This window comes from Sciurus carolinensis, chromosome 14 (genome assembly GCF_902686445.1).
Source record: "Sciurus carolinensis chromosome 14, mSciCar1.2, whole genome shotgun sequence".
Lineage (NCBI taxonomy): Eukaryota > Metazoa > Chordata > Mammalia > Rodentia > Sciuridae > Sciurus > Sciurus carolinensis.
The window spans coordinates 24,334,266-24,358,749 of NC_062226.1; the positions used below are offsets into that span (position 1 = coordinate 24,334,266).

At 39.5% G+C, this 24,484-nt stretch overlaps 2 protein-coding genes and 1 non-coding gene across 5 annotated transcripts in view; 2 read left to right on the forward strand and 1 right to left on the reverse strand.

The window, feature by feature from the left end:
* Nucleotides 1–12,945, forward strand: part of Tmem245 (transmembrane protein 245) — an 85,983-nt gene extending 73,038 nt beyond the window's left edge. For both annotated transcript variants that reach the window (XM_047524467.1, XM_047524468.1), the window contains one exon: nucleotides 7,965–12,945. In XM_047524467.1, the coding sequence (XP_047380423.1) occupies nucleotides 7,965–8,010 (46 nt within the window). In that variant the 3' untranslated portion in view covers nucleotides 8,011–12,945. The remainder of the gene's footprint in view (nucleotides 1–7,964) is intronic.
* A 1,467-nt stretch (nucleotides 12,946–14,412) lies between these two features.
* Nucleotides 14,413–24,484, forward strand: part of Ctnnal1 (catenin alpha like 1) — a 57,744-nt gene continuing 47,672 nt past the window's right edge. Inside the window, exon 1 of one of the 2 annotated variants that reach the window (XM_047525231.1) lies at nucleotides 14,413–14,652. In XM_047525231.1, coding sequence (XP_047381187.1) covers nucleotides 14,521–14,652 — 132 coding nt within the window. In that variant the 5' untranslated portion in view covers nucleotides 14,413–14,520. The remainder of the gene's footprint in view (nucleotides 14,653–24,484) is intronic. The other variant, XM_047525229.1, reaches the window with a different exon arrangement.
* Nucleotides 17,253–17,329, reverse strand: Trnat-ugu (transfer RNA threonine (anticodon UGU)). The gene has a single exon. It is a non-coding gene; the product is annotated as a tRNA-Thr (tRNA).

A 24,484-nucleotide genomic window follows, 5' to 3' on the forward strand; every position in this document is an offset into this window, starting at 1 on the left:
TGTAGAAGACACTAAATAAATAATTTTCAGACTTTGGGTTACATATGGCAGGAAAAATTTAATTTTAATTTTTGGGATGAGCAGAACCTATGAAGAACATTTCTGAAATAATGGGGAAGATTGACTGTGGACCATATTTTCCATAATATATAATCACTCTTAAATTTCTTTGGTTTGATGATGGTTACTTTGGTTGTTTGGTAGGGGAATGTCCCTTAGGGATAACATGGCATAATTTCTGTAACTTATTTTCAGACAGTTCAGCCAAAACACTAACTGAGAGAGGAGGTGACTGTAGTAAAATGCTTACTAGTGAATCAGATGAAGACTTATGGTTCCCTCCACCCCCACATTTTTTATTGTTGCATTATAGTTGTGCATAATGATGGAATTTGTTGTTAAATATTCATACATACACATTACAGTAGTTAATTGTACTAGTCCTTCAAGTTTTCTATAGGTTTTACTTTTTTAAAAATAGAACATTAAGAAAAAAATTATTTGGAGGTACTACTATAGAGTTTAAGCTTGATATTTTGCCAGTTCAGGTATTAAAACAATAATTGCTCTCATCTACTATCACCATAATTTCATAAAGTAAGTTGTAATGTTTAAAAATTTTCCCAATTATCTCATAATTTCATTATAATATTTTATTCAGGCATATCATACAGTGAAATATAAGTCCTCAATATATTAAGACTTAAGCTAATTATCTTTCTCATACATTTATATCCATGTGACTACCACCCATATCAAGGTACAGAACATTTCCAATACTCTTAAAACCTTCTGTATGCTTCTTCATTCAGGCCCCTCTGCCTGCTCATATTCTGACTATGGTCAGTTTAGTTTTGCTGTGTTTGAACTTTAAGAGAATCATGTAATGTGACTCTTAAGGGAGACCTCTTTCGATCCACATTGTCTCTCTGGAATTCACCCTTGTTGCTTTCTTTTCCTAATATTCATTCCTTTTCCATTGTTTAGTATTCTAGCATATGAATGAATATACCACAGTCTCATTTATTCAGTATAGTATTGACAGACATTTGGGTAATTTCCATTAATGGCTGTTATAAATCAAGATGATGTGACTTTTTTATAAGTGTCTTTTGGTGGACATGAATACTGGGTATATGTCTAAAGTGGAATGCCGGGTTATACATCTGGTTTAATGTTAATAGACACTTGCAAAACAATTTTCTATGTGGAATACTAGAAATTACATTCATAACAACAAAAGTAAGAGGGACAGTCTCAGAATAGATTGTAACTTTCTAGAGACTTTATTGCATAGTCCTTATTATCCTCAACTGGAAAACACCAGTTTCTCTGCCTTGAAGTATTCTGGTATAATTGAGGAGTCATTGACAAGTTGATTCTGATCTTGTATTTAATTAAACCATTTTATATTATTATATACAATCTTACATATACTTGTTCTAAGTGTTATATTTTGCAAAGAGATGTGATTTTTTTTTTTTTTTCCAATTTTTATTTCTTGATACTGGGGATTGAGCCCTGGGGTGTTCTACCATTGAGCTACACCCCCAACCCTTTTTTATTTTTTATTTTGAAACAGGTTCTTGCTAAGTTGCTGAGGCTGGCCTTGAACTTAATCCTCCTGCCTCAGCCTCCCAAATCATTGGGATTATAGGCACTTGCTACCATACTCGGCAATACATCCTCTTATTGGGAGGCGGGGGTACCGGAATTTGAACTCGGGCCCTCAAGCACTGAGCCACACCCCCAATCCTATTTTGTATTTTATTTAGAGACAGGTCTCACTGAGTCACTTAGTGCCTCACCATTGCCAAGGCTGGCTTTGAACTTGTAAACTTCTGCATTAGCCTCCTGAGCCGTTGTGATTACAGGCATATATATGCCACTGTGTCCAGCTAAGACATCCTTTTAAAAATATTTTTAAAATTTGTTCTAATTTGTTTTACATGACAGTAAAATGCATTTATGCATTTTGATAAATCATACATAAAGAGTATAATTTCTCATTTTTCTGGTTGTACATATTGCAGGGTCACAAGGGTCATACAGTCATATACGAGGTAATAATGTCTGTGTCACTCTGCTATGCTTCCTTCTCCCATACCCCTTCCCCTCCCTTCACTCCCCTCTACTAATCTAGAGTACCTATTCTTCCCTAGGGCCCCCACCTCCTTATTATGAATTAGCATCCGAGTATCAGAGAAAACATTCAACCTTTGGTTTTTTGCGTTTGGCTTATTTCACTTAGCATGATAATCCTCCAACTCCATCCATTTCCAGCAAATGCCATAATTTCATTCTTCTTTAAAGCTGAGTAATGTTCCATCATATATGTGTGTGTGTGTGTATCCCATTTTCTTTATCCATTTATCTGTTGAAGGGCACCTAGGTTGGTTCCATAGTTTAGCTAATGTGAATTGAGCTGCTATAAACATTGACGTGGCTGTGTCACTGTAGTATGTTGATTTTAAGTCCTTTGAATATAAACCGAGGAGTGGGATAACTGGGTTAAATGGTAATTCCGTACCATATTATCTGAGGAATCGCCAGACTGCTTTTAACTCAGAACAAGTGAAATAGTTTCTGAGTTAGAGCTGGTTGGTCAGAGGACCATTTGAGCTAATGCAGCACTCTTGCTTGATGGCAAGGAAAAATTGGTGTCCTCAACAAGAATAGGTGGAGGGGGACCCGGGCAGTTTTGACAAAGACCTCACCATTTGGAATGAGGTGACACTAGGATATCCTTTTCAGCCTTTACCTCTGAGTGGCGGTTACTTGGGTACCTGAGATGCCAACAGACTGTCAATTGAAAGTAACAGAGAGCACTTGCTAAGTCAATACCCTATTCTTTGGGCTTACCAAACAAGAAGAAAAAACAAGATTCATTACTATTTTGCTGTTACATATGAAAAAAGCTTTTTAATGATTCCAAGTTAGTACAGTAATAATTTTTAGTCGAAGCTACTGTGAATACTTAAGAAGCAAAAGACCTGTTCCCTGCTTCCTCTTCTGAAAGTAACCAGCCTGGTGTGGGGGTTTAAAGAAGGCCGTGTGAGGACCACATAGCCTTCAAGTGTTTTTCCTTCCAAGTTATTCATGCATATGAGTTGAAGTCAAAAATTCACACACAGTTTACTGTGTACCCTGCACCACTGGTTTATGCCTTTTAAAAGACACTTTAACTGGCGTTTTCCCCTGCTCTGCCTTCAGTACTGGTGATTGAACCCAGTGGTGCTCTGCCATTGAGCTACACCCCAGCCCCCACCCCTTCCTTTTTTATTTCGACACAGGGCCTTGCTGAGATACTGAGACTGGTCTTAGCTGATCCTCCTGTCTCAGTCTCCTGAGTCTCTGGGATTACAGGTGTGTGCCACTGTGCCTGGGATTCTTCTAGTGGCATTCTAATTCTAATGGCATTTTGAAAGGACCTGAAGGAAACATATTCAGTGCAGCACTCTTTAATGGGAAGTTTAAATTATCTCTTCAATAGAAATAAGAACAACTTCTTTAACATTGGAACTTGCTGTGTGCTAAGTCCTGTGGTCAAAACTTTACATGTGTTGTCATTTTTCTTGGTCTGTCCAGGTGTTTTTATATGAGGTTCGGAACTCTTGCCATCTTTGTAGATGAGGAAATCAGATTTCGAGAGGTATCTTGCCTGCAGTCACACCCCTGCGAAGCCTGCAGGCTGGTGTGTTTCAGCTACTGCTCTTTCTCTGCCTTTGCCTTCCCTAAACACTTTGGGGTACCAAGAGAAAGGCAGCATTCTCCTCTTCACTGGCTCTGTAACTGTCCCCTCACTTTCCTGTGCCCTGTTTGACTGTCTTTACTCCATCCTGCCAGTATTACTTCAAATCTGCCCTTGTCCCTTTTCCCCCATTGCCATCCCTGGTCTAAGCAGGTGCTTTTCTTGGATCTGCTGCAGCCTGGTTGGTCTCTTGGCTCATCTCTCAGTGACCATTCTAACTGTTCTCCAGTCTGTTTTCCATACTTTGGCTAATGTGGTCTTTTCAGAATGCAGGCATGTCTGATCATGAAACTGTCTTACCAAAAATGGCCTTAATGGTTTTAGGAGAAAGATAACATGCTCGATGTGGTTCTCAGAGCTGCCCTGCAAGAGCTGGCCCAGGCCTGCCTCACTTCTGAAAGTCTAATGAATTAATAGACTTATGAAACCAAAAACAGATCAGATAAAAAAAGATTTTTGCAATGCAACCTTAAGGCTGATTTAAAAACAAAAAAAAAGAGGACGAGATATAATAAAGCCCAACCTTAGAATTTCATTCCAAGTACTCGGAAGGCACTAGATATGAATAGCAATGATGACATTTGCTCAATCACAAGGGTTGTACCCTCAACTGTGTAGAAACAACTAAGTCAAGTTAGTCTATTAAGACTTTTTATTTTTATATGTTTAAATTTTACTCTCGTTTCTGGGAGACTGGGAGTCAACAAACCTTGGGTTGTTAAATCAGAAAAGATTTAAACATTTCCATGGGGGTTAAAAGGAATTGTAGACATCTCATTGAAACTTAGAAGGAAACAATTCTTGGAAATATTTTCAAAGAGCAAGAGATGATGAGAAATTATAGGGCAAAATTCTAATGCTCTTAGAGGAGGTGTAAAATGTTAACAGTTCCTCTGTTCAAATCCCTAACCACATACGATCTTTTTCTGGATTGCTTGTTCTTAGATGAGGAATCATACCACTGTGGTCCTCAGGAGCATAATAATCTTTATGGTTTGGAAAAGAAGACTGTATTTAGAGGGTTTAGGCAGGAAATTATGGTGCTGGGTATTGAACCCAGGGCCTCATGCATGCTAGGCAAACTCTACCACTGAGTCCCAACCCCAGCCCCAGCCCCAGCCCAGTGCTTGTAGAAATAGCATCAATACTATGCTTATGCCTTTGTTTCTTCCTAATCCACAGAGCACGTTTTCTAGGCCTTGCTGAGGGCACAGCAGTATCTCTCGGATAGGCCAGAAACAAGTCAATTTTCTACCTGTAGGTTATACTATTTCGTCTTCCTGTATAATTAGAGGTTTGCTCAAGATTCGTGTTACCTTAGTTTTTATATGCACTCTACCATCACCACGACACCCTATACAACTAGAGATAACATTGAGATGGAAAATGCTTAGTATCTGTTTTCTAAGCTTGTTTTACTTTCTTTTCTTTTCTTTTTTTCCTTCTGAAGGCTTTTTCAGGCTTTCTTGGCCTGGAGGCAGCACTGAATAGTAGGTATGAATTTCAGGGTTACAGCTAAGCTTTCTTGTCAACAGAAAGCAGTCAGTAGGATAACCGCAGTCTTAATCTTATTTCATGCATCTTTGCCCAGAGGCAGAAATTTTCATTCATAATTTAGAGGAAATGAACACTCACAGATTCAAGCTTGCAGTTATTTTAGATTTTTTTTAAAAGATGTAGAAGGGTGACTTAAGAAACTTATTGGGTATTGGAAAATGCTTCATAGTATTGACCAGTTTTTGGTTATTGATTATAAAAATTTTCCAGGGCTTCCCAGCATTGTGTGCCACCTGAAATTCCTATTGTCAGAAAGAGATTGTTGCCAGATTTGCATGTATAGAAGTGTAAAAACACAAATTTGGATGAAACTATGAAAACTAGATATATAAATAGGTATCTAGAGCAATGGTTCTTATTGGGGTTGGGGGTGATATTTCCCTTAGACGTCTGGCCATGTCTAGAGACATTGTCAGAACTCTGGTGGATAGAGGCTAGCCGTGCTGCCTTTCAAATCCTGTAGGGCACAAAGATGTCAACAGTGTCACTATTAAAAAATGATAGGTAGATAGAAAGATAGAAGGAATGCATGTAATGTTCATATATATTTAAATCTTCATTTTTGGATATTTTCTTCAGGACATGAAAATATTTAAGGAAACAGCATTCATTCCAATTCTTAGACCTGTCAACATACTTTTTTTTTTTTTTAACATAGTGAGTTTAGTTATATCACACATATGCCCTTTCAAAGCTCAGGAGTCATAACCAGGAAACTCACCTGTTTCTTAAGGCTGTTCCTTGAAGAAGAGCGGTGCCAATGAGAGCATGCCTCAGAGGTACAGGAGGCTTAGGTCACCATCCTTGAAAGAGCCTTGCGGTAACTGAGCATCCTTGAGTGTACTCTCTTTTGTAACATTTTATTTGGGTTCCTCTTGACCTTGAAGTACTTTCTACTTTGTGTTAAAAGTTTGGTCTTCTATTTATCTCTGACTTACCTATCTAACCCTATTTATTTGACTGAAAATCAAGAAGGCAAAAGGAGTCAGGGAGGTGGTATGATTGCAGAATTGTATTTGAAGTTCAGATAATTTGCTCTAAGTTTTTAGGTGATTATGTCTGATGAAAACAGTTTGCCATCTTTTATTTCTGCAGTTGTGAACTATTCCCTGAAGGTTTGGAATGCTTAACCCTGTCTTCTACTTCAGTTCTATTTCTAATGAAAATGTTGAGCAGTTTGTTTTTAATAGTCAATATTTGGTTGTTGGTATAAAATAAAATTAGCTTTATTTGACTATGAGGAAAAAAATCTAAAAATGAACAACATGCTATAAAGATATAGCCACAAACCAATATAACCAGAAGACATTAAAATTCTTTTGAAAAATGCAGACATTTTAAGTTCAAATATTTTTTTACTCCTAATTGGTGGTATTTTTAATAAAAGAGCAAAATAACTTCTATGTAAAAGAATGGCAATAAACTGTCCTTCATGACTATATCACTTAAGAGATTTGGTTGTGTGTCACCAAAGAAACCAACCCACTGTCAGTGGGACTCAGAGTACCAGTGACTTCAGCTAAAGCTCATTTCTTGCTGGGATAAAAGAGGTCCAGAGTGGCAGTCCAGGGCCAGTACAGCTGTTGGGTAAACATCCGGGCCCAGCTCCTCTCCATTCTGAGGTATTGCCAGCTGTGATGTGAGGCTCTTTTGTCTAAGATGGATGCTGGGACTCATGTTTTTTTGATAAACCCTGACCTGGCCATTAGGCGCCAGTATAGATATAAACGTGACCTGGTGACATTTACAGATCAGGCATGTAAATTTTGTATTAAAGCCAAATTAGCAGAGGCGGGTGCAGTGGTGGCACATGTCTATAGTACCAGTGACTTGGGAGGCTGACGCAGGAGGGTTGCTGTCTCAAAAAAAAAAGGTCTAGGACGTAGCTCAGAGGTAGAGCCCCTGCATTCAAGCCAAGTTCAAGTTCAAGCTCAAGCCCCTGGGTTCAAGCCAGGTTAGCTGCTGCTGTCCTGAGTCCTGAGGTACGCTTATGTTTACAGAAGACCACTTCCATCCAGCCCAGATTCTACCTGTCAGTTAGCAATATTCACTTAACATGTCTGATGTGGGTCAGAAACTGTTCAAGTCATTTGATTACAAGGTTTGCCCCATTCCTGAACCTCATCCTTCAGAGCTTGATGGACTCTGCTGGATCAGCTTTCCTGTTTTCTAACAAAACTTATCCATTCAGTGTTTAATCTTTGATCTCTGTTTTTCTTCTTCAATGTTATCATATCCTCTTTCCAGCAAATAAGAAGGTCAGAGAGCTGAGGGAGAGTGCTCTCTCTTAAGAAGTTGGCATAACACCCAAAGTGGCATAACACTTCCACTTACGTCCCATGAGCCGAAACTTAGTCAGGTGGTCATATGTAGTCTCGAGGGAGTCTGGGGAAATAGTCTTTTGAATGGGAGATAACAAACTCAGCAAGAAGCTGGGATTCTTATTAGTAAAGAATGAGGGACAACTAACAGACTTTGAAACAATTTAAGTGAAAATCTTAAGAAAAAAATAGTGGCTGTATAATCTCATCCAGGCTCTCAAGTTTATAGAGTACTGTTGTATGGTGACTGGTTAGACACTTCCACCAATGTGACTTTGTTGCCTCCCCCGCTTTTTCCAAACGCAAACTAAACATTCTGTCTTTTCTCCTTTTAGGACTTTCCGTGACATCTCTGAAGATTTGAAATCTTCAGTAGACTGACTTGGTTTCACTGCAGTGGTTTCTCTAGGAAGTTTCACCTTGACAGTGAGTTCAGCTGAGCTATGGCCTTTTGTCCTTTCAGCTGTGCCTAGAAGGCAGCACCAAGACAAGAAAAGAAGCCTCCTGGCCTTCAGTACAGAACACCTGGGCAAGAGAGAACTCACTGAGGGCTGCTTTGCATTTTCAAATAGATTAGAGTTCAGAAATGTGGTGTGCTCACTTAACTGTTGCTAAGATGGCTTGAAGTTTCCGTTTATACACTGACACCGTGGCTTGAATTCTTCCCACTTTGATTATATCTTATTATAGTAATATGTATTTATAAAGTTATTTCAAAAAGTCTAAACTACCTGCTGTTAAAAAATATATACAATGACACTTTCTCTTATTTTAAGAAACCTATTCATAAACTTTTCTATGACAGTCACTTTTCAGTGAAGAGGGTTTTCACTTTTGAGTATGTAGTTTTTTGAGCAGGATTACCCTTCTTGAACAACATATTGTTTCCTCCTTGAGAAAGAACAAATCTTAAGTGCAAGGGTAGGGAAGTGTATTTGGTGTTCTGCTGAATGTTGCAACCAGAGGAGATACAGAAAGTCTGAAGCTCTTCCTTCTCCCTCTGTCCCTCATTACAGTGTTGCCAAAATTTAAAACTTGGCTGCCCACATAAATTTAAATACTCAAGAAGCTGCTATGAATGTTAAACACTATGATAGAATTCATGCTCATTGAGTTTTTTTCTTTTAAATGTTTAAGTGAAAACTCTCAGGTGTAGTGGTATTGATTTGTTAAATGTATTCCCCGTTTAATTATTTGGAACTCTGCCAGGTAGTTATTTAGCAGTATAATTTTATATTTATATTTTGTCACTTAGCACAGTGCCTTGCACATAACGACTCTAGATGAATGCTTGCTGAACTGAATTGTAACTCCTTAAATATCTCAGATATTACATTAACCAGCATAGTGCTTTACATTTTATACAGTCCTTTTACACATATTATTTCACGACCACTTCACATTAGTATTCATGTAGTTTCTTATTATTTTACTACATGGGGAAGGTAAGGTTCTGAAGAGTGACCAGTGCAGTCACATAGTTTAGTGAGATTTGACCTCAGCTCTTTCTGACTCCTTAGTCTGCACACTCTGCTGTTCCTTCTCTGTTTTGCAGGCTCCCCAGTCCTGTGAGCCAGAAGGGATGTTGGCATTTGTTATGCCTGCAGAATTGCCCTGCATTTAATCATAGTGCTGGGCCTGGGGCCCTGCCCTTAGCTTTGACCCTTTCTACCATTTAGAATAATCATCAGGCCCATCCTTTGTTCTCAAAGGAGTATGGAGTGGAAGGAGTTTGTAATGTTGAAGGAAAACATTTAAAAGTAGAAATTATTTTTTTTCTTAAACATTTCACTATAAAGTTGACAATTTATTTGCTTAAATATATTCTTATGCTACTTAAACAAAAAAAAAATCTAGAAAAGGCTATCATGATGTCTTTCAACCGTTGTTCTATAGTAGACTACCTGTGGATCTCTTATTTGTATTATGAATCCTTTAACTTTTATATCCTGCTATTCCATTAAGTGTTTGATTTGACCACTAAATAGCTAACTCTCCTCTTTAGTCAGTTATTTGGTGATTTATTTATTTGTTCATTAGCACATTTCTCAAGAGTTTGCTTACTCTAGGCTCCATGCCAGGGACTGTACAGGGTGCTGCTGAAGGAGATAACTCATAAGAAGGCGCTCTCACCTTAAATTTTAGCCAGATCATGTGTAAAACTAAACTTAAAAATTTTGTCTTAAAAGGGTCAAAAAATTTGTTTTCCTTAACTATATACTGGTAAGTTTACAGCTGTAATTAGCACATTCATAAGAGGGAAATACTATACACAATGAATTAGTGTGCGTATATAAATTATGTTCCTCCGAAATGCTTTTAGTTGTGTAAAGTAATATTGCAAGAGGCTAAACTTGAGCTAATATATGACTGTTGCTGGGATAATTATTAGCATGACTGCTGGGTTCTTAGAGAGGAACTATAAGCTGTAAGTGAATAGTTTCAAGCTGCCAAAATTAGCAGCAGTGATGTAATACCACCCTGAAATATCAGGAGCAGAGGTGCCCCAGAGTGCTGCACAGTCCTGATCAGGAAACTTGAACTGCTCTGTTGCTACAGCAACAGCCTAAGGACTGGGTCAGTCCACCAGCCGGGAAAATCAGAACCAGAGAGAGGCACCCCAGCATGTGCCCTTAGGCACAGGGAGGTTTCATAGAATTTTCACAGGATGTAGATAGAGATCAGATGGTGTGACAAGGTAGGAATCTTAAGTTCAGGTCTCAACAATAACTTGTCCCAAAGAATCTCCATCAAAATTTAACACAGAAAGAGGAAGTTTCCCTAGGAACAATGTGTCAACAAAGTAGATGTAGCTTCAGTAAATACCGAGGACAGAACACTGTCCAAGCATCTTGTGTTGTATGGATTTATTAAAGATTACTTGAAGGTTCACCATCAGTTGTAAACTGAAGGTATGGGTGTTGGGAGAGATAAAAGCTCTGCACACAGAGATGCTCCTGTCTTTTCCAAGCCATAATAAGGCATAGAATCTTCAGCATAAGTTCCATGTCCTTTAAGTCCTTTTTGAATTCCACATTCTGTTCCTGGACAATTTCTGTTTGACTACCTTAAATGCTAGTCTGGATATTGTTAAAATTACAAGATATTCTAACCCCCTCTTCATGAGAGGCAATTAACTAGCAGTTTTTCCTTGGTCTGGAAGACTAGCGTGGATTGACTCTTAACTGTGGAAAGATAGGCAAAACATGTTACATGGAGACCCTGTATTTAAATGAACTCTATAGCCTTTGGAATTGGCAGCTGCTTATTCCAGTTAAAGGGCTGCCTCAGGGTTTGCAGGTGAGGTCTTCTGACTAACCTTGGTCTTAACATGAACCCTTTATGACCTATCAGGACTTCCTAGTACCTCTAGTTCCCACCTTGCTTACATTAGTGCTTCAGGAATGTGTCCCTGCTGGGCTAGAATACTCAGAAATGCAGGCCATGAGGGGTAGATTAGAGCAAATTGATTCAGGTGAGCTATCCAGAACTTTCATCCTGAGGATTTATGTTTAAAACCCCTCAAGACATTCAGTCTTGACCTTATAAGCCCCCTCTGAAGCTCTCCCAGCACCCTTACAAGAATTCTCCAGTAGGACTGAGAGAGCCCTTTTCACAGTGGAAATACCTTCTGGCAACATGCTCCCAAATGCTACTTCCAGCTAAGAATGTGTACTTTTTATTTTTATCAATTTCTTGTCTTTATACATTTTACCATCAAAATACATTAATTTTATTAACATTGATTATTGAGACCCTAAAGAAAATAAACATATCTGAAGCCACTAAGAAGATTTTTTTTTTTGATAAACACAAAAATTATAAATCAAGATGTCCTGTCTACTAGAGTGATAGAAATACTGTGCTAGAATGGGTTGCATATAATCAGGCAATCATGTCATTTTCTAGGGAAGGAAACAAATGCCTAGGTGAAAGTAGTTTGTCTGACATGTGCATACACACAGTCAGTCATGGAATTCAGAATGGAATACAGTTCTGTTTCTCTTAGTCCATGTTCTCCTTCTCTACTCCTTTCCTTGTAATTAAGCAGCTTTTGGCAAAGTGTTTTTCTTATAGCAATAGTTCTAAGAGATGTTGATAGATGTTGTAAGAGGAAAAATCTCATTTGTGTGTGTGTGTGTGTGTGTGTGTGTGTGTGTGTGTGTTCAATGCTCAGTTAACATTGAGGAATGCTGAACTTCTTTTCCTTGGGACTTTGAAGAGTTCTTAACATGCTATGATAACATTGTGAATTAATAAGAGGTCACAAGTACTGTCTGACCTTAGATTGTGCCCCCCCCCCCTTTTCTCTGAGCATTTCAAAGGACTGCAGGTCCCTTGGGAATATAGCTCTTGATCAAGTTTACAGCTCTTTTAGAATATATCCCTAGTGGAAATACTGAATAGTGAATGTATTGCTGTGATATCCTGAAATCATTAATAAATCTCACATTTCAGTGAGATACTAGAAAGCAAGCATATTTGCCATTCAGAGCTACACTTGAAAGTATAGAGGTTCTTTTCCACTTATGGTGTGTAAAATCAGTATTTGTGTTTAATTTTGCAAGTTTTTCAAGGATCAAGTATTGTGCAAATACAGTGGGTGATATATTGGTATTACATTTTAATAATGTTTTTGTATGGCACTTTATAGTTTTCAGACACCTTTAGAAAACAACCCTGTGAGCTAGGCAGTATTATAATCATTGCAGATGAGGCACTGGAGGCTCTGAAAGTTTTGTGTGTGTGTGTGTGTGTGTGTGTGTGATTTTCCCCTAAGTTTAGACCACAAAAGGATGGAGCCAGAATTCAGTTGCAGAACTTCTGACTCCAAGTCCAGAGTTCTCTTAACCACACCTGTTCACTAGGTTTAGATTTTACAGTGAAAGGTATGGAGACAAATCCTAAAGTAACATCATTTCAGCTTTTTATGAAATACCAATTCTGTTGTTTAGCAGAGACCCAGATGTGAACTCTCAATGTGGCTATCCCAGAGAAACCCTTCTTTGTCCTTTGCAGTGCCACTTGTTTAGGTGACTGGAGTGTATTTCAAATACCATTTGATTGTGAAACTAAGATTGGACATATAGTTGTAATGCTCATGTAATTCTTTGAAAATGTGTCCTCTCCACATTCTCAGGCAAAGGAGAGATAGCTTGAAAGTAAACATAGTCAAATATGACAATAAATATTCTTTATTCTTACAAAAATGCTGTTTCTTAGCTTTAACTTGCTCTGACAACCTACTGATGTAACCTCTTTGTAAAATGTAAAATATTTATATTTTGAAATAAAATTACTGGTGTTGAATGGTAACCTTAGCCTCTTGTCTCTTGAGAAATTTGATCTTCAGGTGTATTACCTCCATCTTTCTCTCAGGCCTTATATCCTAATTTCTCTCTTTGGTACCAGTGTCCACTGAATTTTTATGAAATTTACTCAACTTGGGTGAGGGAGGTATGGTTAGAGAGTGGATGCTGGGCACCTTAAAAAGATGCTAAGGGTCCCCAACTGTAGCCGAATCCCTCATTGCACTGGGGAAAGGTAGTCTTGTGGTAGATAAGGAAACGGTGAGGTGCATGACTGAGACATAGGAATTGAAGAGAGTTGAATTAAGAAACTGTACTTTTTGAATGAAGGGAACAAGTTAGCTTGGCTATCTTCAATGCCTAAGATGCCTGTGCAGCTCCGGGAGAGGAAGCTGGACCAAGTGGAAGCACTCTGGCAAAGCACATTTCAACAGTGCTTGGGGAACAGCTCCCAACACTTCAGGTTGATGGTATCCAGCTCATCAGTCTGAGGTAGTGAATGGAGGAGTGATCCCGCTAAGGTGTAAGGGTGGACTAAGCAGCCTTAGATTCTTTTCTACCCTGACAGTGTCTCATTGGCAGACGTGATACTTCACCAAACAGTTCTTAATACTCCTCAAATCAGTTGCTCAAGTCTAGAACTCCTTCACCGGCTGAGGGCTTCTGACAACCTCCCTTTGGCTTTGCTTCTGGAAACTTGAATGTAAGGGGTATTCTACATTCCCTCCTGTCACAGGGACTCTTAAGTTAAATTTGGGCTCAGAGACCAGATTTTTAACCTTGGCAGTAAGTGACTTCAGTCAGAAATATACAGTGATAACTTTGCATTCATTGATCTGTTAAGAAACTGCTCTGTGCCTAAAGAGAAATCAATTTCGAAAAGTAATTTAAAAAGTAATAGGGTTGAACAATAATGTTTTTTTCATGTTTAATTCCCTTTGGGAGAATAAACAGCCTGAAAGATATACCATCTTCTTGCTGAGTACCCAGGTATTCCTTATTGCATCATTAAACGTTTTCATTTTAAATCCGACTCCCAAGTACTAGAAATACATTCGTAATATAAGGATGGAAAAGGGACCTTCCCAAGAAGACTCGAAGACGAGAGGCCCCGCCCCCTGACTTGACTGGTTCTGTTTTCAGTTTCAACCCCAGCGCAGATTCCAGAGGTTTTTGCGGGGATTTGGAATTGATTTCGGACATGTCATCTATCAGGAAGATGAAAAACTTTGCTGGGGACCTTGTCCTCCTGGGAGACTCATGTGTCTTGCTTCTCCGGGTTCGCAAAGAGATTGGGCGCCCAGCGCGGAGGAAAGAGGGCGGAGCCCTGCCGGGGCGGGGGGGGGTGTCCGGGCTAGGGAGTGGGCTGCGGAGAGCAGGCGAGTCCAAGGGGCTCGGGGCGGGGCCGAGGCAGTGGGGCAGTCTGGGGGCGGGGCCTGATGGGGGTTGGGCCCGGGGCGGGGCTTGCGGGGGCGGAGCCTCGGGCTGCGCGGGTGCGGAGCAGCGGCTGTAGACCCGCGGGCTGACTGCAGCGGGCTGCCGGCCCGCCGCGCAGCGCCGACTGCAAGAGCGACCGAGGGCCATGGCTGCCTGTCCCGGCCCCGCCGGCGCGGGGGCAGTCCACGGCTCCTGTCCGTCGGGCTTTGCCTTCGACTCGGGACTCGAGATCAAAACTCGGTCGGTGGAGCAAACGCTGCTCCCTCTGGTTTCTCAGGTAAAGTGGCGTCCGGCGCGGCCCCTCTTCTCCCTCCAGCGCGGCCCGCGATGGCGGCGGCAGCTCGCGCGACCCGGGCGGGCCAGGCGGGGCGGGAGTCAGCCGCTGCCCCACTTTCCGCGCGCGTGCTGCGGCCGGGGTCCGACCTCCCGAGCGGGATCGCGGGCGGGCGGAGGCCGTGACGGCCCGAGACTCGGCGGCCCAGCGCGGTGGGCTGAGCAGCGAGGCTGCGGGACCGCGGTGCAGAGCCTTGCAGGTGCCTTCCCGCCGGTGCCCAGCGCCCGTCGCGCGGCTAGGCACCGCGGGCCCCCGGCCCAGCCCGGGGGCAGAGAGGACCCCTGCGGGGCCCCCCAGCACCCAGGACCTGGCTAGTGCAGTTGGGCGGCCAGTTGCTGTCGGCGGTTCGCATCCCAGGCCAGAATCCCTGCCGTTTGCACGAGCTGGGTCATTCCTACCAGCCTCCCAGTCCAGCGTGCGCTCCAGAGGCCTTTGTCCCCTTCCCCTGCCGTCGGGCTCGCCCAGCCCTCACTCACCCCGGCCTCCCTGGACCTGCCTGCCCACTTCTGTCTGCGTTTGTCCGGCGTGTGGGAAGAGTGACGGGAAGGACTGCCTCAGAGTTAATCCAGATGCACACCTTTTTGCCAAGTCCCATTATTGTATTGCATTATTGTATTTGTCCATTATAACAGAAGTCTGGAATCGGCTAACTGATACACTTAGTGTTAAAGATTTTGTTAACTCTGAGCTGAGGTATACATAGCCCGAGGACTAGAATTCCTCACTTAGATCTGTGGTACTGTGCCAAGCACTGTGGAGACTGAAGAATTCTGTGCCTTCTTAAGCAGTGCATTGGTGATGCGTGACTCATGCCTAGATTGTAACATCTTGGTGACTCATACCAGGATTACCAAGATTTTAGAAGAAAAAGAAATCCGACTCTGCATTAAAAAAATTCTTTGCTTAGAGCATCCTTGACACCTGGCCACCAGTACCCTGCTTAACCATGTTCAGTGATGGGGAGTCTGTAGCTGTTTGTAGAATTTAAAATACTCCCGTTTCTCCATCCCAGGGCAAGCATTTGAAAACGGCAGTCACACTTGTCCCTAGATTCCTGTTATGCTGATATTTAAATACACAACCCCATTTTCTTCACCTGTTTCCCATGACTAATGGAGCAGTGACACACCTGACACTCCTCCCCTTCCTGTCTGATGGAGGCACTGATCAGTGGGAAGAACTGCTGGGATCCCTTAGTGTTGTCTCCTTCTTTCCTTCTCCTAAAAGACCACCTCCAGGACAACCACAAAAAAAGTGAGAAACAATGGAACAGTTTTAAGAGACAGAAGAGCAATGGAGTTTATAGTATTTTATCCATTTATTCCATATTATATGTTAGGCTATGTTCTAAGCACTTTGGAAATATTAATTCATTTAATTCTTAGTACAATTCTGTGAGGTAGATATTTATTTTCATAAGTCAGAGAAGGAAATTAAAGAATAGCAAAATCATGGAACTTGTCATTAGGACTTTCAATTCCAAGTGCCAAAGTGGGGTTTGCATTCAGGCAGCATGGCTCCAGATCTGTGTGTTTAGCTACTACTGTATGCTGTGTCCCCTCTGGAGAGTAGAGGCAGTGATGAGGTCAGCTGTAGTATGTACAGAGTGTCCACAGTGGCAAAAACAAGGGGTTCAGTTTGTAGAAATGGTAACTTTTTATAGTATCACTGCTTAAAACCTATGAGTCCTAGGAGCTACATTGTATAATTCTGGGGTGAAAGGGTGAGAAGAGAGGAGGAAAGTGAATGGCAACTGAGAGTTAACTAGAGGTCAGTGCCACAGAAGAAAAATACCTCCATCTCTGTTTCTGCCCCACCCTCCCACCCCCACCCCTTAAGGTCTTGTTCAGGGCCATGGCTTAGTTTCTGCATCCCACATGTTCGGTACTGCACAGCTATGCAGAGATGTCATAATACCATAACTGATATTCCTAATAATTGTCTCAACAAGAAAAAGTTAAGTCTTACTTAACATCAAAAAATGTATAAAAAGCATGGCTAGAATACTCTGTTAACAAGGCGGGTAGGAAACTATGAAGTACAATTTAGAATGATCTGAAAGTTTCAGTGTTACATTAAAACTTCAGCTCCTTAAAAACCTCATGTAGAAGTCTTATTTTTCCAAGGATGCTGCATTGTTACTTAACTAATTTTTTTATATCTCATCCACACAAGAATATTTTAAATACTTGTAAGCAAGGATTTATTACGTACTTATTAGTTGCTGCTTTTTAAGGGGCATATATTCCAGTTGGTAAATAGGACATGTATAGAATATCCCATTCTAGGTATCAAATGAACATCATCAAAAGTAAGTGCTCTGAGAACTCAGAGAAGACTTGGGTAGCTGGGAGTGATGGTGCACACCTGTAATCCCAGTTATCTGCCAGGCTGAGGCAAAAGGATCAAAAAGTTCCAGGCCAGCCTAGGCAACTTAGCCAGACCCTGTCTCAAAAAGGAAAAAAGAGAGAGAAGAAAAGCAAAGCAAAGCCATGTATGAATCAGGACTGATGCTTTGGAAGAAACAGGTTTTTTTTTTTTTTTGGGGGGGGGTGCTGGGGATCGAACCCAGGGCCTTGTGCTTACAAGGCAAGCACTCTACCAACTGAGCCATCTCCCCAGCCCCAGAAACAGGGTCTTGAGGTAAATAAACAAGGTTAGCACTGTACAGTTTAAAGTAGATAGTTTCTGTTTTGATTTAGTCTCACCTTTTTTGACTCTCCAAATTATAGATCTTATTCTGGGAATGCAAGGTTGTGTCAGTATTAGAAAAATGTGTACAATTTATGTCTTCACAGACTAGACAAGATATATGTTCATAACTATATGCAGAAAAGGCATTCAGTTACATGCAGCATCATGATCTAGAGTACCTAGCAAACTAGTAGAAAAAAACAAAACTTTCTTTCACATGACAGTATCTACAGAAAACTTACAGTTAACATCATAGCGACAATCAGATTTAAAACAAACATTTCCGTTAAAACTATAATTGACTATTTACTATCACAGCTTCTAGTCAACCTGTACTAAAAATCCTAGCAGGTGCAATAAGAAGAAGAAATAAAAGGTATAGAGATAGGAAAGGAAAAATCAAGTGTCATTATGATATTATTATCTACATAGAAAGTTTAAAAGAGGCTATGAATAATTTATAAAATTAGAAATGTTTAGCAAATTCACAGAATATGGAATACTAAAATCAATTTTATTTTTCTACCTTAATAATAAACAGAAGGACTGGAGTTGTGGGTCAGTGGTGGAGTGCTTGCCTAGCATGTGTGAGGCACTGGGTTTGATTCTCAGCACCAGATATAAATAAAATAAAGGTTTATTGACAATTAAAAATATTAATAATATTATTAAATAATAAACAGAAAAAGTACTTCTAAAGCCAGTTATAATAACAAGAGAGCAAAATAATAGTTTCCTAGGAGGGGAAAATGTGTATCTCAAAAGAGTGATACCAAACTAAATGGAGAAAATTTAAAACTTTTTTTTTTTTTGGTTAAGAATGTTTGTTTTCAAGGACAAAACTTGAAGGACAAAACTTTTATAAAAAACTAAAGTAGAGCTAAATAAATGAGGGGGATAATGCTGTGTTCATATCTAGATTGACATGAAGTTGTAAACATACTTCAATTTCCTTCATTGATCTAAAAATTTAATGTAATTCCAATTAAAATTTCAACAGGATTTTAAGGTATAATTTGATTAAGATAATTCTAAAATTATGAAAGAACAAATGACCAAGAATATCGAGAAGGGATACAGGTGGGTGGACTTGCTCTACCAGATTTCAAGACTTATTATAAAGCTATAATGTAAAAATAAGAACAAGGAGGACAAATGAAACTAGAAAAAAATATAATAGAGCTACCTGGAACAGATCCATTACACTGAGACTTGGTAAATGACAGCTGAACAGTAGGGAAAGGAAGAACTTTAAAAAATGAGACTAATAATTTATCTAAATAGAAATACATGAAATTAGATCTCTGTCTTGCACCATGTTAAAAAAAATGGTTTGATTCTCAGTACCATATATAAATAAAATATGTTTCTAAGAAACAAGAAAGCAAAAACAAAACAAAACAAAAAATAGAAATAAAGAGAATAAAAACACAAAAAGAAAAAAAAAAACAATTCCAGATGGATTAGATATATAAATATGAAAGTAAAGACTTATAACACAAAAAAAATAGGGCAATGTTGTTACTATGTTATTGTGGGAAAGGATTTCTTACTACACTAGAAGTATAAACTAAGAAAAGGTTAATAAATATGACTATATTAAAGTGAAGAACCTTTGTTCATTGAAAGACATTATAAGCCAGGTATAATCGTGATAAGCCACTAGTGTAATCCCAGCTACTTTGGAGTCTGAGGCAGGAGGATTTCAAGTTTGAGGTCAATCTGGGCAACTAAATTAGAGAGACCCTGTCTCAAAAATAAAACATAAAAAGGATTAGGGATATAGCTTAATGTTAGTGTGTTTGCCTAACGTGTAAAGCCTTGGGTTTAATCCCATACCTCAAAATGAAAATTTAGAGACATTATAAAGGTGAAAAGATAAGCCATAAAGTGAGAGAATATGATTACAACACAGCCAGCCAAGAAATGATGAGTAACCCAGAATAAAGTGCTTCAGTGAATCAAAAATAAAAAAGATTAGCTGTTGAAAGCTGGTAAAAGCAATCGTTATCTTACAAAAAAGGAAATAAATGGATTAAAGATAATTACAAAGAAGTTCAATTTCATTAGAAATATAAACCACAATGAGAACAAGTGTTGGTGGGGAAGGTGGAGATGATGGAAACGTTAACGTCACAACCATTTTGGAAAACAGCTTATTGTAATCTATTAAAATTGAAGGTGGGGGCGAGGATGTAACTCGGTGGTGGAGTGTGTGCTTAGCATGGGCAAGGTCCTGGGTTTGATCCCCAGCACTATAAAAATAAACAAAAAATAAATGTAAACTGGTACAAAAATGGGTATTACAATGGCCCAGTGATTCCACTTGTAAGTCTATACCCCCAGAGAAGCCCCTGAAAAATATATTAGGGAAATTGTTAGGAATAGGGAGAGCATTTTTACTTGAAATGACCCCAAACCAGAAACCATCCAGATGTCTTTTAACTGTAGAATGTCTAAAGAAATCGTGCTATGTTCATCCAGTAAGATACTTTGTGCCAGTAAAATGAACCACAGCTATAATTATCAATATGGATGAAACAATGTTGAATGAAAAAAAATTAGGGTTCAAAACCAGGCGAAATTTAACCATACATTAAGGCTACACCATATGTGCAACAGTTTTAAGAGAGTAATGAATGCAAAATCAGGTGGTATCCTCTGGGGTGAGGGAGGAAGCGGATCATGGGCTGTCAGAGATTTGGCGTTGTTCCCTTGAACTTGGTGGTGGGTGCTTGGGTCTTCTTTTCATGTTTTTAAACTATGTGTATTTATATTACATATACTTTTCTGTTGCATATTTTATAATTCAGTTTTTGAAAAGTCCTGGACTAAGAACCAAAGATCTGTTCTGCACAGCAACTACCCATCTCCTTTAATAATCTCTTTATTCTTCCTGTCAAAACTCACACTCCAGGTCTTAAAATGTTTCTATCCCAGGAAGGGAAGAAGGATCTCTGCCACAGAGCTCCACCCTGGTGTGGAATGTTATTCTACTCCCTACTAGTCTTTTCCTGTCTGTGGTAGATTTCCTTCATTCACCATTTCTAGACCCTGCACATTGCAGGTAGCTCATTTCAGTTTCCCATTTCTCTCTGCATCACCTTGGAAACATTGAGAGTCCTTGTTTCAGTGAGTTGCAGCTGGAGAGAGTAGATGAGGGGCCTTCTCTGCACTTTGCTGATTTATGTACGTGGATAAGTGTTTTTAATTGCAAAGATAAAACACAATTCAAACAGTGAATTGGTTTTGTTCTTTCTTTCATCCTGGCTTCCTTCATTTGCTCTCTTGCCTCTCTGCAGGTAAATAAATAAACTAAAAAAAGTCCTTTTCAATCTAGGATTGGCTGTCAGTTTTTCTACAAATTAAAAACATCACAAATATCAGGAAAGAACAGAGATTCTAGAAATCTAATCAGTGTAATGATGTCTAATAATTAGGTGGTGCTTATTGTATAATAGTCACTCTTTTAAATACAGGATTTTATATTCACTCATTTATTTTTTCTACACAGTAACCTTATGAGATGGATGCTATTATTATCCCCATTTTTATAGATGAGAACAGTCACAGAAAGAACTGGCTGCATGGTCATGTAGCAGAGCCAGGATTCAAACCCAGGCAAAGTCCATGCTTTTAACTGCTAGGATATACTTTGTTAGTAATTTGTATTTCTTGACACACTTTGTCAGAAGGTAGCAAGTAAGTCCTACATATTCTTTTCTTCCATTGCAAAATTCTTTAATATATCAGTTCTTCTTTCTTTCCCCATGGGATGCCTTCTCTGCCTTCTTTTCTGGTTCATGTAGTTGTTCTCTCTGGAACGTTCTCTAGGATTTGTCAGGCAGTTCCAACTTGTGACTCTTAATTAATATGCTGCCTATTTTTCAAGAGTAATAGCTGAAATTTTATTTGACATAATTTTCAAAGCTGTTTCCCCCTTGATCCTCAGTAGAATCCTAGTAGGTAAGAGAGACATTGCAGTGATTAATAGTGTAGACAGCTTTCTAACTTTGTGACCTTGGGCAAATTCTTTTTTTTTTTTTTTTTTTTTTTTTTTTGGGTGCTGGGGATTGAACCCAGGGCCTTGTGCTTACAAGGCAAGCACTCTACTGACTGTGCTATCTCCCCAGCCCTGCAAATTCTTAATCTCTTCAAATTTCAGGTTTTTTATCTGTAAAATGAAGGTAATAATAGCATGCACCTATTAGATACTAGAAATGTAAGCATTAAATGAATGGACACATGTAAAACATTCTCTAGTGCCTAGTACTGTTGTGCTTAATAAATCTCAGCTAGTTTTATTTTTTGCATAAGGAAATTGAAATTTAATTTAAATTTCATAAAACTGTATATTTAAGTTTGTATATTTAGAAAACAAGACTGGAAAGAAATATGCCAAAATGCTCATGGTGTTGTAGGATTATTAGTGATTTTTATTTCCTGCGGTTTTCCTATATTTTTCATTTTCTCTTTTGAACCAAATCATGTATAACTTTTGAAACTTCATTTTTATACAAGATTGAAAATAATTTTAGGAGCTAACTAAATCTTTTCTTTTTTCTTTGTGGTTTTCAAGATTGAACCCACGGCCTTACACATACTAACACAAGTGCTCTACCACTGAGCTACACTTCCAGCACCCCTTTTATTTATTTTCTATTTTGAGACAGAGTCTTGCTAAGTTGCCCAGGTTGGCCTCGATCTTGTGATCCTCCTGCCTCAGCCTCCTGAGAGGTGGAATTGCCTGTGTGTGCTACGGCACCCGGCATATGTAGTTCTTTTAATAATAATGTATTGAGTCGACTTAGCGCCCCTAAATATCAGTTGTAAAGGCATATCTGTATTTAGATCAAACGTTATCCACACTGCTTTGAATAAGAGGAAGACAGCCACACCTAATTATGCACTGGGGAGGATGCTTGCAGTGAAAGCCAAGTGTGTGCTTGGGAAGTGAACAATAGTTGGTATTTTAGCCCAATTATGGGATCTTTCCTTTATCACTGAAAATTTAAAACTTCATATAAATAACTGTCTTACTTTGGGCTGCTGTAAGAAAAAGACCATAGATGAGGTATCTTAAACAACAGCAGTGTCTTTCTCACAGTCCTGAGTGGTCTAATCTCAAGGTGCTGGCAGACTCAGTGTCTCGTGAGACCTGCTTCCTGGATCACAGATGGGTATCTTTTCACTGTCCTCACAAGGCAGAAAAAGGGCAAGGATCTTTCTGGGGGCTATTTTACAAGGGCACTAACCCCGTTCACGAGAGCCCCATACTCAGGATCTAATCATTTGCCAAAGCTCCACCTCCTAAAGCCATCACAGTGCGGCTTTGGATTTCCATAAGTGAATTTTGAGGGGACACATTCAGCCCAAGCAACAACTTACACTCCTTTTCACTCCCGAATATCCCAAGGTAGGTGGTAGTCAGAGGTGGCAAAGCTCACCAGGTGTGGAGAAAGATTGAGGTGGTGCCAATGGGCTTCATAATTGTTTCCTGCTTCCCAGCACTAGGACCCACAGTCGCTCGCAAGAATCAACTGTAGCAATTATTTGATGGGATTACATAGTGGGCTTTTAGGTAATTTTTAATTTTATTTTGTGTTTTTTAGTTTATTTTGAAGAAAGGATTCTGTTTCCTCCAAAATAATAACAACCACTATAGACACTTCTCTCTTTTTTTAGGGGGCAAATAGGAAATGGGGAGACTAGGAACTGTTGGCTTATAGCCTTCTGAAATTCTCCTGGGCACAGACTGGTAGTTCCTTGGTTTGGACTCAAGTCCTGGAAATGGTTTTTCATCACCCTTGGCATTGCCTCCTCCTTTTGCCATCCTGTTGTCATTGTCCTTTTTCATGAAAGGTAGCCCTTGTTTGCAGTGATAGTTTTCTCAGTCTGCTCCTTGCCCATGGATGCTTGGGGGTATAAAAGTTCCTTTTCATTTTGTATTGATCTGTCTTTTTCTGTCCAGGTTGATGATGTTTCTGCCAACTTAATTACATTTGTTGGTCTGGAGTCATATTGGACTCAGTATTAGACAAAAGCCATATCTACAAGTCTCCTTCTCTAACTGGGCTTCTGCTGGAACTGCTTAGAGACAAAAACTCTAAGCTTCTTAGGAAACTTGTTTCCTTGGATCATGCTGAGATTGTAGCATAAGATTTTATAGTCACACCTATAGTTTCATTTTTAGATGATGCTTTCTTGACAGATTATATTTTTGCCTAGAAGCCATTCTTAATATTAGCATGGTATGCCATTTGGCTATGAATTTTCAAAATGAGCAAGTTCTGGCCTGCTTTTATTTAACAGTATTTAACTTCTCTTTTCTCTTGAATTTTACTGTAACCAGCAGAAGAAGCCAGATAGGACCTTCAAAGTCTGCTTTGACATCTCCTTAGTTAGATCACTGAATTCATTAGATATACTTTCTTCTTTCCATACTCCATAAGAAGGGTCTCTTTTTCTTCATTTTCCATTGAGATTTTTCTCACTTTTCTTTAAACTTTCTAACTTCTGCAATGATTTGCTTTCTTCCCACAACTGATATCTTGGAACTTCACTGCCATGGTGCTATATTATCAGCTTTTGGGAGGTGACTAAGTCATGAATGGGACTAATATAAAAGAGGCCGAGGGAACCTGTTTCCCCTTCCTGCCATGCCAAGACCTAGAAGGCATGATCCACAAAGAACTGGCCCTCACCAGACACTGAGTCTTATGGAGCCCTAACTCTGAACTTCTTAGCTTCCAGAACTCTATCTAATGAATTTCTGTTGTTTATAAATCACCCAGTGTAAGATAGTTTGTTATGACAATCCAAATGGAGTAATGCCCCCCAATTATTGTGCTTCTACAAAGTTTTTTCAATGCTCTTCTAGCTTTAAGAAAGAAAGAAAGAAAGAAAGAAAGAAAGAAAGAAAGAAAGAAAGAAAGAAAAGAAAGAAAGAAAGAAAAATGATTCTGGGAATTCAACCCTGGGCCTCCTGCATTCCAGGCAAGTGCTCTACTGCTGGACTACACCCCCCATGCACTCTTGGGTCTTTTACTTACCTGTCAAAGTCCATTCAACTTCCACGTCC